The sequence below is a fragment of the Macadamia integrifolia genome, chromosome 7 (genome assembly GCF_013358625.1).
Source record: "Macadamia integrifolia cultivar HAES 741 chromosome 7, SCU_Mint_v3, whole genome shotgun sequence".
Lineage (NCBI taxonomy): Eukaryota > Viridiplantae > Streptophyta > Magnoliopsida > Proteales > Proteaceae > Macadamia > Macadamia integrifolia.
The window spans coordinates 31,634,077-31,648,138 of NC_056563.1; the positions used below are offsets into that span (position 1 = coordinate 31,634,077).

At 39.6% G+C, this 14,062-nt stretch overlaps 1 protein-coding gene and 1 long non-coding RNA gene across 2 annotated transcripts in view; both read right to left on the reverse strand.

Moving 5' to 3' along the window:
• The window catches only part of LOC122084014 (calcium-transporting ATPase 3, endoplasmic reticulum-type), a 109,765-nt gene that overhangs the window by 68,846 nt on the left and 26,857 nt on the right, over window positions 1-14,062 (reverse strand). The window contains exons 8-12 of the mRNA XM_042651992.1: window positions 13,481-13,540; window positions 13,272-13,352; window positions 5,679-5,764; window positions 4,312-4,413; window positions 2,635-2,688 (exon numbers count right to left, since the gene is read on the reverse strand). Of these exons, the coding sequence (XP_042507926.1) occupies window positions 2,635-2,688; window positions 4,312-4,413; window positions 5,679-5,764; window positions 13,272-13,352; window positions 13,481-13,540 (383 nt within the window). The remainder of the gene's footprint in view (window positions 1-2,634; window positions 2,689-4,311; window positions 4,414-5,678; window positions 5,765-13,271; window positions 13,353-13,480; window positions 13,541-14,062) is intronic.
• Window positions 11,611-12,558, reverse strand: LOC122084015. The gene is made up of 2 exons (XR_006141804.1): window positions 12,159-12,558; window positions 11,611-12,064 (listed from the first exon to the last, which is right to left on the reverse strand). It is a non-coding gene; the product is annotated as an uncharacterized LOC122084015 (long non-coding RNA).

Below are 14,062 nucleotides of genomic sequence, written 5' to 3' on the forward strand. Positions count from 1 at the left end.
TTTTTTTTATTGGGAGGGGGGGTTTGCACTATTGTTGCGTTGTACTTACATGATTGCGTTGGATCACAATTCACATCTCAAACACCCTGTAGCATAATCAAGAGATGTCCTGCTAGAGAAGAAAACATTGATGTAGCCTGAGAAGGATCAAAACTTCAGGTTCAACCTAATAGAATTTTCCCAGATGAAGGTGTAGGGCTTTCCCGGCTCAAAGACTCTTTCCATAAAAGGGAATTTTGTCTTTTTCTCATGGTTTTGTCTATTTTGTGCTTTTGGTGTGTGCGTCATTGGGATCTCTTGAATGATCAGTGGTACTGTAGGAGGATCTTAGGAAACTTAATTTTTTTTTTTATTGGCATGGCCTTTCCTTTTCTTTTTTTCTTCTTCTTCTTCATTTTTTTTTATATATGAATAAATAATTCATGACCAAAGGAAAAGAAAATTTACAAGGGAGGAAAAAGGGGGGGAGGCTAGCAATCAACCAAGTGGAGGGGAAAAACCACAAAACTAAAGGGAGGGCAAAGCCACAACAAGGGAGAACAAAGCCATCAAGGGGCCAGCAGTGTCTAATGACCCTCTTCTAGATGACAAAGGAGAAGGGGCAGAAGAATAAGAGATGGTCAACTTTTTTAGTTCCATTCCAGCAAAGACAGGAGGGGAAGGGACTTGGATGTGACGGTAGAGAAGAAAAGCATGTGTGGGGAAGCAATTAGAGAGCCACGCGGTGGAGTTGTGGTGGGGGATGTGGCCTTTAAAATAGACAACTTTATTCCAAGAGAGACAAGTACCCTTAAAGCTGACAAAATCCTAGGCAGAGGAAGAGGAGAATTTGCCTGTGGATGAAAGAAGCCAAGAGATTTTATCATCATTACCGTGATGGCCAGGAGGGGTAGGAGGCAAGGCAGCCCAGAGATCGGTGAGAGAACGAGAGGGAGGGGGAGACCAAACTCCATTTGAGATGATGGAAGCAACAATGGCATTTCTACCAAAGCCAAAGGAATAGATAATCCCGGGACTAACAATGGAGTGGAGAACACCAGAAGGGTGCCAAGAATCAAGCCATAAGGAGGTCTTGGTGCCATCACCGATGGAGGAAGAAATGGTGCAAGCGTGTCTAGTGCTAAGAATCTTAAGCCAACCTAAGAGGCATTGGATGGAGGAGAAACGGTCCAGAGGGATTTAATTATGAGGAGATAGGATTAGACCCAAAAGACCCAGATACTATTATGCTTGAAAACAATCTTCCATATGAGCCAAAGGACACTTGCATAATTGACCTCTTGGATTCTTCAGAGGCCCAAAACCTCCTTTGGATTTGGGGAGGCAAACAAAAGCCCAGCTAAGAGGTTGGAGGAATTTTTTAGTGTCCATTCCTTTCCAAAGGAGGGAGCTGAGAAGAGACTCTACAACTTAGATTATGGAGCAAGGAATAACAAAAATTCCGGACCAATATAGGTACATAGATTGGAGCACAGATCTGGAGAGCTCCAGACGACCCGCATAGGAGAGGAGTTTACCTTTCCATAGTTGGAGTCTTTTCTTCATGAGGTCCAACACGGTGGTACAATGGTGGTTAGTAAGCCTAACAGTGATGAGGGTAAGCCCAAGATATCTGACAAGAAGAGAACCCAAAGTGAATCTAGTAAGCTCAAGTAGACGAGCTTTGGAAGTTTTAGGAAAACCAGCGAGGAAAATACGGGATTTAAGAAGGTTGATGTGAAGGCCTGAGAGGTTTTCGAAGAGATGGAGGGAGGACATGATGGTTGAGATGGATAAAGGATCAGCCTTAGAGAAGATCATGAGATAATAGGCAAAAGTGAGATGGTTGAGAAGGAGGGGTTTGCACCTGGGAATGGGAGAGATAAGATGGAAGTCGGTGGTGGATTGAATCGATCTGGAGAGAACTTCAAGATCCAAAAAGAGGAAAGGGGAGAGAGGAAAGAGGCTTCCTTGATGCCCACCGAGGAAGGAAAGTAGCCAACGGGGCTGCCATTGACAAGGACAAAGAAGCAGGGGGAGGATGCAGGATGTAATCCAGTGGACGAATGAGGGGGGAAGGAAATTTGTAGAAGGACGTTAGAGATGAAATCCCATTTAATGGATATCGAAGGCCTTGTGGATGTTAATCTTCAGAAGAGTAGCGGGGGAATGGGATTTGCTATCAAACCCTCTGACAATTTCATGACACAAGATGATGTTATCAACAATGCTTCTTCCGGAGATACAAGCTGACTGATTAGCACTGACCAACGAGTCAATGACCAGCTGAATACGATTGGCAAGAAATTTTAGTGAAGAACTTGTGGAGGAGGTTATCTTTCTAAAACATGGTCCTCCCATGGACACTCTTCTATTGTTAGTAAGTCTTCAGTGCTTCTTTCTGCCAGTATTTTTTTAATTGCTTTAGAAGCCTGAATCCTTCATGGTTTGTCCCTTTCAACCTTTTCGCAACTACTTGGGATTCACTATAAAAGTGTTGTTTAAATTTCCTAATTTATTTGAGGCCAACTCAGAACATGAAACACAGGTGCATTACATACCAATGTTTTCTTTGGTGGTATTCACTTTTCAAGACGTTAATGCAAATCAACACTGAGGAGAGTTAGATTGGTGAGGGAGATAATAAATGATCACCTTGGCCAAGAAAGTACCAAATTCATCAAGTTTCTTTTTCAATGGTGTAACTTCCTGCAACAAATAATATTATGGATCAGTAAATGTTCATGATGCATGAAAGGGAAAATGAAACCCATTAGCACTCAAATGAGCGCACTCAAAGCAAAGAATAGTGTAAAGGCTAATCATGAAACCATCCCAGGGTGAACAGTACCAACACTTGTTTAATCTGCTCCAGAGAACTTAATATGAATTCAAATCAATAGAGGATTTAAGGTTAAGCTCCTAAACCAAAGGCATCTCAAAATCAATAAACAGAAATGACGAGAATTGGACTCAGAAATTATTACCGTATCTGTATGGTAAAAAAGCAGATAATATTCAAATTATCCAATCGATGCAAGTCAAGTACCTTTAGAATTGCAACTGAGTGCTTTCAAACTCCAAAAATATCAAAACCCACTTATTAGCTTAATGTGATTCTAAATTTCTAATGTTTCTGAAACAGAACTAATACACCACCCAGAATAAGCAACCCAAATTCTATGTTTAAATACTACAGTATACCCAACAGAAACAATGGAAAATCAACCTAGACCTGAATGAACATCAAGAAAACAGGTTTAGAAAGATGTCTAAGACAGAAATCCATGACCAGAATAGGGGAAAAACAATTCAAAACAAAGAGAGCAGAATCTGAGAATTGAAGGCTGTGTTTGGTTGTTTTGTAGAGCGAAGAGAAATCATTTTTTGGTGCCGGATTTTCATTTCCCTTTTTTTGTGGCACCGAACAAATCAATATGCAATAAGAAAACAGAGTTGATTACCAGCAACAGCTAGAATTGAGTTGGGCATCATAGTTGACACGGCATCTAGACAACCCAAGGCGTTGGAGGGGTCCTGGACGCAAGGCGACAAAGGCACCCAAGGCACCTGGATGCCTAAGGCGTCTCCTAGGCGATACTTAGGCAACGACTTGACAACTATGTTGGGGCATTACTTTCGGGATGCACTGCTTAAGAGAAGGCAGGAAGTGTCAAGCTGAAGAACCCAAGTTACAGCTATTGACATGGGAAGTGAACTATAGAGAAAAGAGGATTTTTATTTTGCGGGTGAGTAAGAGAGGGGGGAATAGGGTAAAGTACTAAAGTGTGGTGAGTTTGGTGAGAGCCCTATCATACAGCCATGGGAAGAAAGGGAGGCAGTTGTGGACGCTTTGCTTTTCAGAATTCCATTGCTCCTTCCCCCAATTTTCAATTCCCATCTTTTGCATGAGATGGGTGTGACAATATTTGAGAGAATGTGTTTCCCCAACAGTTCCCCCCTCCCCCTCTTCCTCTTATAAAGAAACCAAATGACCATATTATTTTCCTTCCTTTCCCCTTTCCCACCAGCCACAGCACATGGGAAAGAAACCTAATGCAACCTAAAGATAGTGGTCAGTGAAGGGACAAAGGAAAATCCACTGACAAACAATTCATACCAGGAACTATCCCAATACAGGAATAATTAAAAAATGGGAAGATAAGAATTAATTTGAGGCACGAATTAGTTTCACAAAATAATGAATATAATATTAAAAAAACAAAAAAACAAACAAAAACAAAAAAAGAACAAGAAAAATATATAACAGCAGGTAAACTTCAGAAAAAGAAAATGTATAGCTGTCTAATGGAAAACTAAAGTTATACTTACATCTTCTGCTCTTAGCATTGCATCACGTATACTCCCCATGGCAGTGTTAGAGCCAACTCCAATAACGACCGCTCTCGCTCTACCAGCAACTAGTACTGTACCCTGTCATTCGGCAAAAGCTAGATTTCATCAATATTCATACCTATGAATTATTGAGCAACCCAGGCCTGTTTTGAACACAAACTCAGAAAGTACAAAATGAACAAAGGCAATGAAATACAAGGTTTTTTTTAAGGGGAGGTGAATGACATCTCCATTGGAGATACAATTTCTAACAGAAAGTGTATACTGTACGGTAACCATCTAATAGTAGATGGATTTAAGAAATACATGGTTATTGGATACAGCAATATAAGTGCATTTTAAGATATCATGGTTATTGAAATACAGCAATATAAGTGCATTTTATCTACTAAATATCCCAAAAAGAAACATGTACATCCATAAACTAATCAAATGTCACAAAAATGATGCACACTTCAATGGGTGATCTAAACAGCCTATTCCCCAGCAGGAGGTCCGCACAACGAGCTATTAGCTTAGTGTTAGAGCGCGCCCCCTGATAATTGCGTTGTTGTGCCAGGGCTGTAAGGGCTCTCAGCCAAATGGACAGTTCAATGTGCTCATCATTACAATAAGATCCTAGCCTCAAAACAAAGGGAGATATGGCGAAATTGGTAGACATTACAGACTTGATTGGATTGAGCCTTGGTATAGAAACCTACTAAGTGAACTTTCAAATTCAGAGAAATGCTGGAAGTAAAAATGAGCAATCCTGAGCCACGTCCCACTCTGGCAGCTGTAGACCTCCCTATATAACCATATCATCTATATAACCATATCACCCATAGTTGTTACGGCACCAAGGCGAACTAAGACGGTCAAGGGGGCAAAATTAAGGCAACAACAGCAAGGCGCCGCCTAGGGGACCAAGGCACCAGTCCAGACAAAGCCGCCTTGACAACTATGAATTATCATTGCAACCAAACCTGATATAGCTCAAGCCATTGATGCCCACTATGGTGACAGCTAACGACAGCTTCATCATTTAGAGATCTACTTGTGCTTTATACATCTGCAACATCAACCTGTTAGATTTCTCATTACAGCTCCATGTTTCATTAATTTCTCCCAAAAGATTGTCTCCCATTCTTATGCCTAACCGCACTCACTGAATGCTGTAAGGGAAAAAAAGAACTCACAGACGAGAGCAAAGATTCAAAGAAGACAAATGGGTAAGATGTCCCCAACACACAATCTCAACATGATCAACAGAATCCACATTTGAGATACAAATAGAATACAAGAAGTACCCAACAACCCATGGTTTATCACTTATATTCTAAAGGCAAATGTTAAATATTTACCGAGAATAGAATGTTCGTCTTGTCTTGATACACAGCGTTTGCTGCTACAGTGGATTCAAGGTCTTTCTCAACGGAGCAGCTCTCACCTTGTCATCATCAAACAATACTTTGGTCACTAATTAAATCATGACCAAATGCATAGAAATCCCAGCCTCATCAACCAGAAGAACAGAATCTACCTAAGAAACTTAATATTCAGGAATGTAATAGTGGAAAAGTGCAAGCAATGATAAGAAAAAGAATGCTAAATATTTTCAGGAAAATTAAATAGTAAACACTTAATCAAGGTGCCAGATGCAAACAAGAAAATAAACATTCATGCAAGCATACAAAAGCAAATTAAATCTCTTAAGAGTCGGTCAAATACTCCAGAACACACCCAACGGCTTCAAATAAAACAAAGGAGGAGCAATAACGTCCTCATAAGAACAATCTACAGAAAAAACCTTGTCATTCAAGCTTACCCACAACATCACAGAGAGATTTATCAGCAAAGGACATGTCCACTCAGATTCTTCAGCCTCTTGACCAACAATTTGCAAGGAGCCCTTCTCCACATGGAGGTGAAACATGGGCAAGAAAAAAAGTGATGATCCCCATCTTCGCGAGCATTCCAACAGAGGCAGCAAGAAGGAGAGACTGGGATCTAACGGCGGATGAGAAAAACCTGTGTTAGAAGGTAGTTGGAGAGAACCCGCCAAACAGTGGAACTGTAAAGAAATATTGCCTATGAACCACACTAACTCGTGCCAAGGGGATAAGGGCCCGCGAGATCTAATGAAGTCCCAAGCTGCTTTGGAGCTAAAAAGGCCCAAATAAAATGCAGACCAAACAACTTATCTCCCCTACCATGAGGCCTTCTAGGAATGGAAGATGAGGCATTCCATATGGCATCTAATTGGGGAGAGGAGGATGACCCGGGCAGGGGGGGCCAATCATTATGGCTAATGATATCTACAACCATGGACTTTGGAAAATCCCAAACCGTAAATGGTTGTAGCACCAACTGCATGAAGGAGAACCCTCATTGGTTGCCAATGATCAAGCCAAAGGAAGGTGGAGGTCCCATCATCAATATTGCAGGAAATGGCCCCAAGAGCAATAGACCTAAGCTTTAGAATTTTATGCCAAACCCAGGAAGCATCAGAATTAGAAGGAGCAGTCCAAATAGAATCATTGCAAAGAGGACCAAAAAAGAACCACTCTGTAATACTCGCACCTGAAAAATGAGGGTTAATTTGGACTTTTCATTGCAGGTTCTGAGTCGGGGACCAACTGAAGACTACGACTTTGATGCACGATCACTTGATTCGAGATGAGTTATTGATCCAATGAGTTGATTGGCGCTCTTATGGGCTGGTCATTGTGGTAGGTGTATGGTCGTAGTAAGGACTTATTATGTGTATTGACAGTGTAGCTGATATTGAGTTAAAAACACCAATTTTTGTGGATCGAACAAACAAGCCAACAGTTGGCTTAGTGTTTGTGACTTTAACGAGTGGGATGTCTAGGATTCAAGCCTCTGTCCTTGCATTTTAGGGGATTTTATACTTGGGGATTTTATTTACTCCTTAAATATTGGTGTGCCCCACTTTACAACTAACATCTTTGGGGATGGGGAGTTGGAGTTGTTTTTCGTCGTGATTTTTGGATATATTGAAGCTTAATGAGTCTAGTTTATGTTGGGAGAAAGCCTGAATTAAATTGGTGTTATTACGTATGACTTGTGCATCTTGTACTATTGGAGCACAGATTGTGTGAATCTAGAATCATAAGTTGGACCTTATGGTTAAACCACGAAAGACTCAGATTTTGGCCCCGCTATATTTAGATATTATCCTCTATGAGTATAATTCAATCTAGAAAAGGGAGGAATGATTTGGATATTGGAAGATATAATTACGCATTTTTATTTCCTGTTGCATAGATTTTCTGGCAGACTATGTATGTCAGTTTAGTTGCATATAAAATACAGATGTAACCTTTGATTTTAGTTATGATTTTTGAAGGAGATCTTAGTAAAGGGTGAATATCATTGTAGAATTGGAGATGGTTAAGGAGTTGAAATGTGAGTATTTCTCAGACCGATATGGTTACCGATAGAATTATAACAATATAACGTAGGAAAGAATTAGAGGGGGGGAAATGTGGTAATCAATGTAGAATCATGATAGGAATTGTACTGAGGATGAATATATGCTTGTTTATAGGAGGAAATTTATTGGTAATGTCGTCGACAAGATCAGTATTTGGAGCGACATCTGGTAAGTGGAACTAATAGAACCTTTTTGTACTATTTTACATAAACTTACTTTTTATTTACTATTTTATGAAATAATGTGATTTAAATGGTGTGAATGTTTTGGAACATTTATTGTTTTACCATGAACCGATGCATGAATGTTTATTGGTGTATTAAATTCAGTATCTGCCATAGTTATTTTTGGATGAATTGTTATTCTTGGACTGCTATCCTTCCCAACAGGGATTGATTGTTGGGGCGAGTTTAGAACATGTGAGACGGACCACTACATAAGGGCAAGTGTTTTCCCTCCATAGGAACCTTGTACCAGACTACGTGAGTCTCCCATTGACTTCTAGGTCATTGGGTCAATCGGATTGGGTCAAAGTGCGAAGATGGTGAGGCAGACCGCTACATAAAGGCAAAAATTTTCACCAGACTACCGTGAGCCAAAGCTACTGACCCCTTGCTTTAGGTTTCTTTATGTTATTGGTAGTTTACTTTGAGTAAACCTCACAAAATGATTTAAGGCAATAGAAGTGAATATATATCGTAAGATTTTTTTTTGGGGGGGAGGGGGGGTATATTTACTGCATTATGTGTGACTTTAATTAGCATAGCATGTTAGTTTTCAAATGCGTTATTTTGATTTGAACTATAAATTAAATGTTGACACAAAAGCCTATTTTATATTTTTAAAGTGCATGCTTTTAATCTATATATGGTTTTGTTTCCCCTTCTCTTGCTAAGCTTTTTCCAAGCTTACCCCTTTGTTAATCTTCCAGATGATTGTGAGCTGGAGCTTTGCCTGGGTGGGTTGTACATTGAACATCAAGGGGGGCATGATCCCCAAACCTAAAGAAAACTTTTTATTTATAAAGCTTTATTTGGATTATTGAGTACTTCGTTGGAATAATGTAAACTTTAGATATTTAAGTTTTAAGTTGTATTTTGATTTGGAGACCCCTATTGAGACGTATTTGGAAGTTTTACTTTTAGTTGTGGTTCCAGCAACACACTACTTATGATAACAGTCATTAAATTAAGTTTTCCATTGTGTATACTTGTGTTAATGATGAGGATTGATTGAGACTATGAAAGTATGGGTAAAGGGAAGGTTCACTAGCTAAACCGCTTCCGATCCTATGGTTGAGTGACAACCCTTACTCCTAGGCTGGTTTTGGGGGTGTTACACAGTCAACCCAGATATTTTTTTCTTAGCCACAAGCTTGAGAATTCCAACTGAATTAACCTCTTTGATTCTTCTCATGCCAAAACTACCCTCATCCTTGGGAAGACAAACAGAAACCTAGCTGGTAGGATGAAGGAATCTTGACTCTAGAGGATTCATAACATTTCCATAGGAATGAAGACATAAGGGACTCCAACTCCTTGATGATGGACTAAGGCAACCTTAAGATACCAGACCAGTAGATATAACATGACTAGAAGATTGATCTGATCAACTCAAACTGACCCACATAAGAGAGAAGCTTTGATGTAGATAAATCACTTGGGCTTATTTTATTGCAAATAAGCCTTGGGTTGTGTTATATATGTGTTGGGCCTTTGATCCCATGGGTTTTCTTTGAAATGGGCCACTTTAATGGGTCTAAAATATGGGTAGAAGGTAGGAAAACGGGATTTATATTCAGCTTTTATTTAAGTTGTTTTAATTCAATAAAGGCCCATGGGGCCCATCAAGTGTAATGTTCTATATGGACTATTAGTTAGTCAGTCCTACTCCATGTTGGAGTTAGAAGTATAGTCCTAGTTCTATTTGAAGTCCTAGTTGTAGTAGGAGTGTCTAATCCTATTTGAAAACTAGCTCCTAGTCAAGGTATGATTGTAATTCTGTCATCTTTAAATAGAGGAGCCTATGCACTGATATTACTTAGATTTAAATAAAGAAGATTTGCAATCAATTACTTAGATCAGCCGGGATAGCTGTGGGTGAGAAGCCCGGGCCGAGATAGTCACCTCCTCTCCCACTCCCTCATTTCTTCTTTACTTTAATCATTTTATTTCCTTTCTATTTTCTGTTTACTGTTATTAGAAGTTCAGACCTGTTAAAGCATTCAAAATCAGAATTGGTCAGCCAAAGAGTTCTTGTTCTTGAAGCCAATCGACCCTCATTGCTGCCCAAGTCTGAGATCTGATTTGTAGATCCTTTGGAGGATTGGTTCTATACTCTAAGAAGATCAATCGATCCTCTCTTAAAGGTTATCTGTAGAAGACAAGTTGTTGTTCCTACAGAATTCTACACATTCTCTCTCCTAGGTCTGAAAATAAAAAAAGCGCATAACTCCATAACCAGCCATTAGAAGCTCTTCATATTTGGGGGTTTTTATACCCTTGGTGGGCCCTACAATCGACCAAATTTGTAGCTCAATTGGAGCCCTACAGACCGGGCCGCACCTTTCTCTCTCCAGCTCTATAGGAGGTCTTTCTCTCTCCTATCAGGTTGGGTTTTGGGCTGGTTTTGCTCCTATATGGGTATTATATCCTTGGGGGTTTATTTGATGGTCTTATTTCCTTGTTTCCTGGTCTTATTTATGGTTTTGTTTCTTAAGTATCTTTGATTGTAATTCCACCCATGGAGGTTGTTAATTTTTGGGATTTGTTTTGTTGGGTCTTGTGTGGGTTATTAAGTTCTGTGGGTCATAAGTTCTTGGGGTTATAACCTGCCGGGGTTCACTGGGGGTAGTTTATTTCTTGTAATCTACTCCTGCATTAAGCTTGCCTCTCCAGAGCTGAAGTTTCTTACGAATAAGTTCCAGCATAAGAGTGCAAAGGTGGGATATCAAACTTGCCGAAATCAAAGGCAAGCCCAAATACTTGACCTGGAGATGACCAATGGAGAACCTAATCTTCTCAATCAAACTGACCTTGACGACATCAAAGACTAGCCAAGAACAAGAGAGATTTGGAAGGGTTTATATGAAGGCCCAACAACCTCTCAAAATTTTGCAAACAAAACATAATACTGTCAAGAGAAACTAAGTTCTCTTTGGAGAAGCTCATGAGATCATCCATGAAAGCCAGGTGAGAGCATGGTTCTAAAACTTGGATCAAATCGGTCAGCATCGGCCGGATCAGAAAGGTAAAGCTATGTGAGAGCATGGTTCTAAAACTCGGATCAGATCGGTCAGCATCAGCCGGATCAAAAAGGTATCGGCCTTGACCGATCCCCGATTCTGACCTTTCCTATCCCGATACACATGTATGGTCCAAGGGTAAAATCATAATAAAAATTGATTTTAAAAAAGGGGGTTAGATCTGTCCAACACAATCAGGATTGGCATCGGAACAGTATTGGCCTTGACCAATCCCGTGACCGTTCCCGAGTTTTAGAACCTTTGGTGAGAGAGATTAAGAGCCTAGCACTTTGCGATGGGAAATATAAGGTGCTAATGTGTACAACGCTAGATGCTTCTAGAGAGGGCTTCAAGTCCAAGGGCGAAGATGAGCAGAGAGCGAGGACAGCCCTGTCGGATACCCATAGTACAGGCAAAGTAACAAATTGGACTACCATTGACAAGCACTAAAAAGCACAGAGAGCAGATACAATGATGGATCCAACACTGGAGGAAAGCCATCTTATGCAGAACCTTAAAAAAAATAATACCACTACAAAGATTCAAAGGCTTTGTGGATGTCAATCTTCATGAGAGCAGCTCGTGAATGACATTTTCTGTCAAACCCTCTAACTATCTCATTACAAAGGAGGATATTATCTGAAATACTCTTACTGGCAATGAAAGTTGATTAGTTATCAATGACTCAATGACAAGAGAGTCAACCGCCAAATTAAGCCTGTTGGGACTTGGGACAGCAGTTTCTTTGTAACCAACCTTACATTTGACACTAGGCTTTGGAACTTGTATCCTTATACAACTCAAAAGTCAAAACCAGCAAATAGTACAACCCAAGAGGGTCAATTTGAAATTGAGAAGCCTAAGTCTTCAAATGTTAAGTGCATGTGGATTGTGGAAATCCAATGCTATTGGGAATACAGATATTTAGCTCCATTTCTCAAGCAATGTTATGATACACTTGCTGGCCTTTTCCAACTTCATTGTCAGATATTCTTGTTTTCCCTCTGACACTGTCTTCTAATCAGAGCATTGTTTTCTTTCCTTTTCTTCATTTTGACAGAGAAACTGGTCAGTAGCTATTTGTTAGTGTCAAGAAATGTATTGAAACTAAGTTTGAGATATGAACCACAACAGACTTACAAATGCAACAAGCTGGGATTGCACTATCATTTCTCTTTCTTTAATTTCTAGTTAATTAATCTGACAATGACTGAAGTACGCACTGGAAGAAGAAGTAGCATAAACAACTGAATTTAATTTTTTAAAAAAAAAGTATAATCATAATTAGTATAAATATTAGAAATAATAAAACCATATTTGCTACAATTAGTAATCCATGATTTGCTAAATTTCATCTAGTTCTCAACTCCTCGATGAAATAAAATAGAAGGCCCAAGCCAACCCATCTTAGATGAATAATCAATCATATGTTCCCAAAGAACAGCCACAAACAAAAATGCACATAAAAGTAAGTACTCCAAAGCAAGCAAATACCCAAGTTTAAATCAAACAAGAAGCACCCTCCAATCCAGAACACAACAAAATGTACATCAAGGTGAATTTATAAAAATGCTATCTAGCAAACAACAAATTTACCACATAACAACATTGTGAAACAAGCAAACAAATCTCTGATTCGTGACTTCAACATACACAAGCAGTACACAAATCATACAGATGCAGCATGGGCTTAAACTTAAAGTCCCATTTTTTTACGACTAAAACGCATGTTTCGTAAACAGATAAGAACCTGATTTATAGGTTGTAAAGACAAGAGATGGAGACAGATTGATCTGTCCAAATGATGGATAAGAATTGGTTAAAAGCAAAGGGAAAAAACGCAGTGGACTGTGGAGGTCGGGGAAAAGGGAAGAAGAAAAGAAGCAGAGAGAAAGAGACACAAACTGTTTTAACCACGTACCACTTAGGAGTCTGGGACTTCAACAATTGCTAAATCCAATTAAAACTAATCCAATCCTCGAAACAATCAATCAAATTCCATTACAATTGGGTATGATAATTGATAAGCAGTCCCCCATTACTGACATAAATTGAACATATAATCACTCCTGAAAAACCCACCCCTTTACTAAGAGAAGCCATAGCATCCTTCGGCATGTTTCCATTTTGCTGTTTCCCTTCCTGTAACTTCTTTTAGAAGACTTGCTTGAGTAACAACTGACTAGCTTTTTAAGCCATATAAATAATGTATCTACAACAAAGAGACATCAGAGAGAGAGAGAGAGGTTATACCTGTAAGAATTGCCTGGTCAACACGTAGATGCGTACTTAGCATCTCAATCATTCTCATATCTGCAGGAATTTTGCATCCAACTATTCCATGGGGAGGCAAAAAAAAAAATGAAATTTCATGTTACTCCCCAATGCAAGGCAATCAACATAGATCAGATTCAGAACCAACTGAAAATCATAATTCCTTAAATTACTTGTTACCAACGCACCTCCTACTTCAACAATATCACCAGGAACAAGGTCTGTTGCAGGTAATATTGAGAAGCAACCTGAAAAAATTCGACATGTTAGTGTGACAATATGAGTGATCTGTATTATTATTTCTAAGAGCCAATAATAGTTTCTGGTCAATGTAAACAATCCAAAAGCTTGAAACAGTTCAAGAGGAAAACAGTTCCAGTGGCAACTGGCAAAAAGTATCTGAAAGCTATTATTAAAGCACTAATATGTCTGTGTTATGGCCGCACTCTATAGGTTCTTGGGAGCATAAGTTTGTATATCACGGAAGTAGCAGCTCATTCACTTATACAGAGTCTCGGGAGAGAAAGGAGTGTGCTCATATGTTGCAGCTTCCTCATTGATACGGGCAAGATCGAAAAGATAGTTTCAAGGAATTGGTTGAGTGGAGTTTTCTGATGGGGAATGTGACCTGCAAACCAGATAATCTTGTGCCAAGGGACAATGGGGCCTCTAGAATGGATCAGGTTCCAAGCAGAGGAGGAGCCAAAACGGCCAAAGGGGGAGTGGGACCAAATGACCCTGTCAACAGAAACATGGGAAGGGGGGGGGGG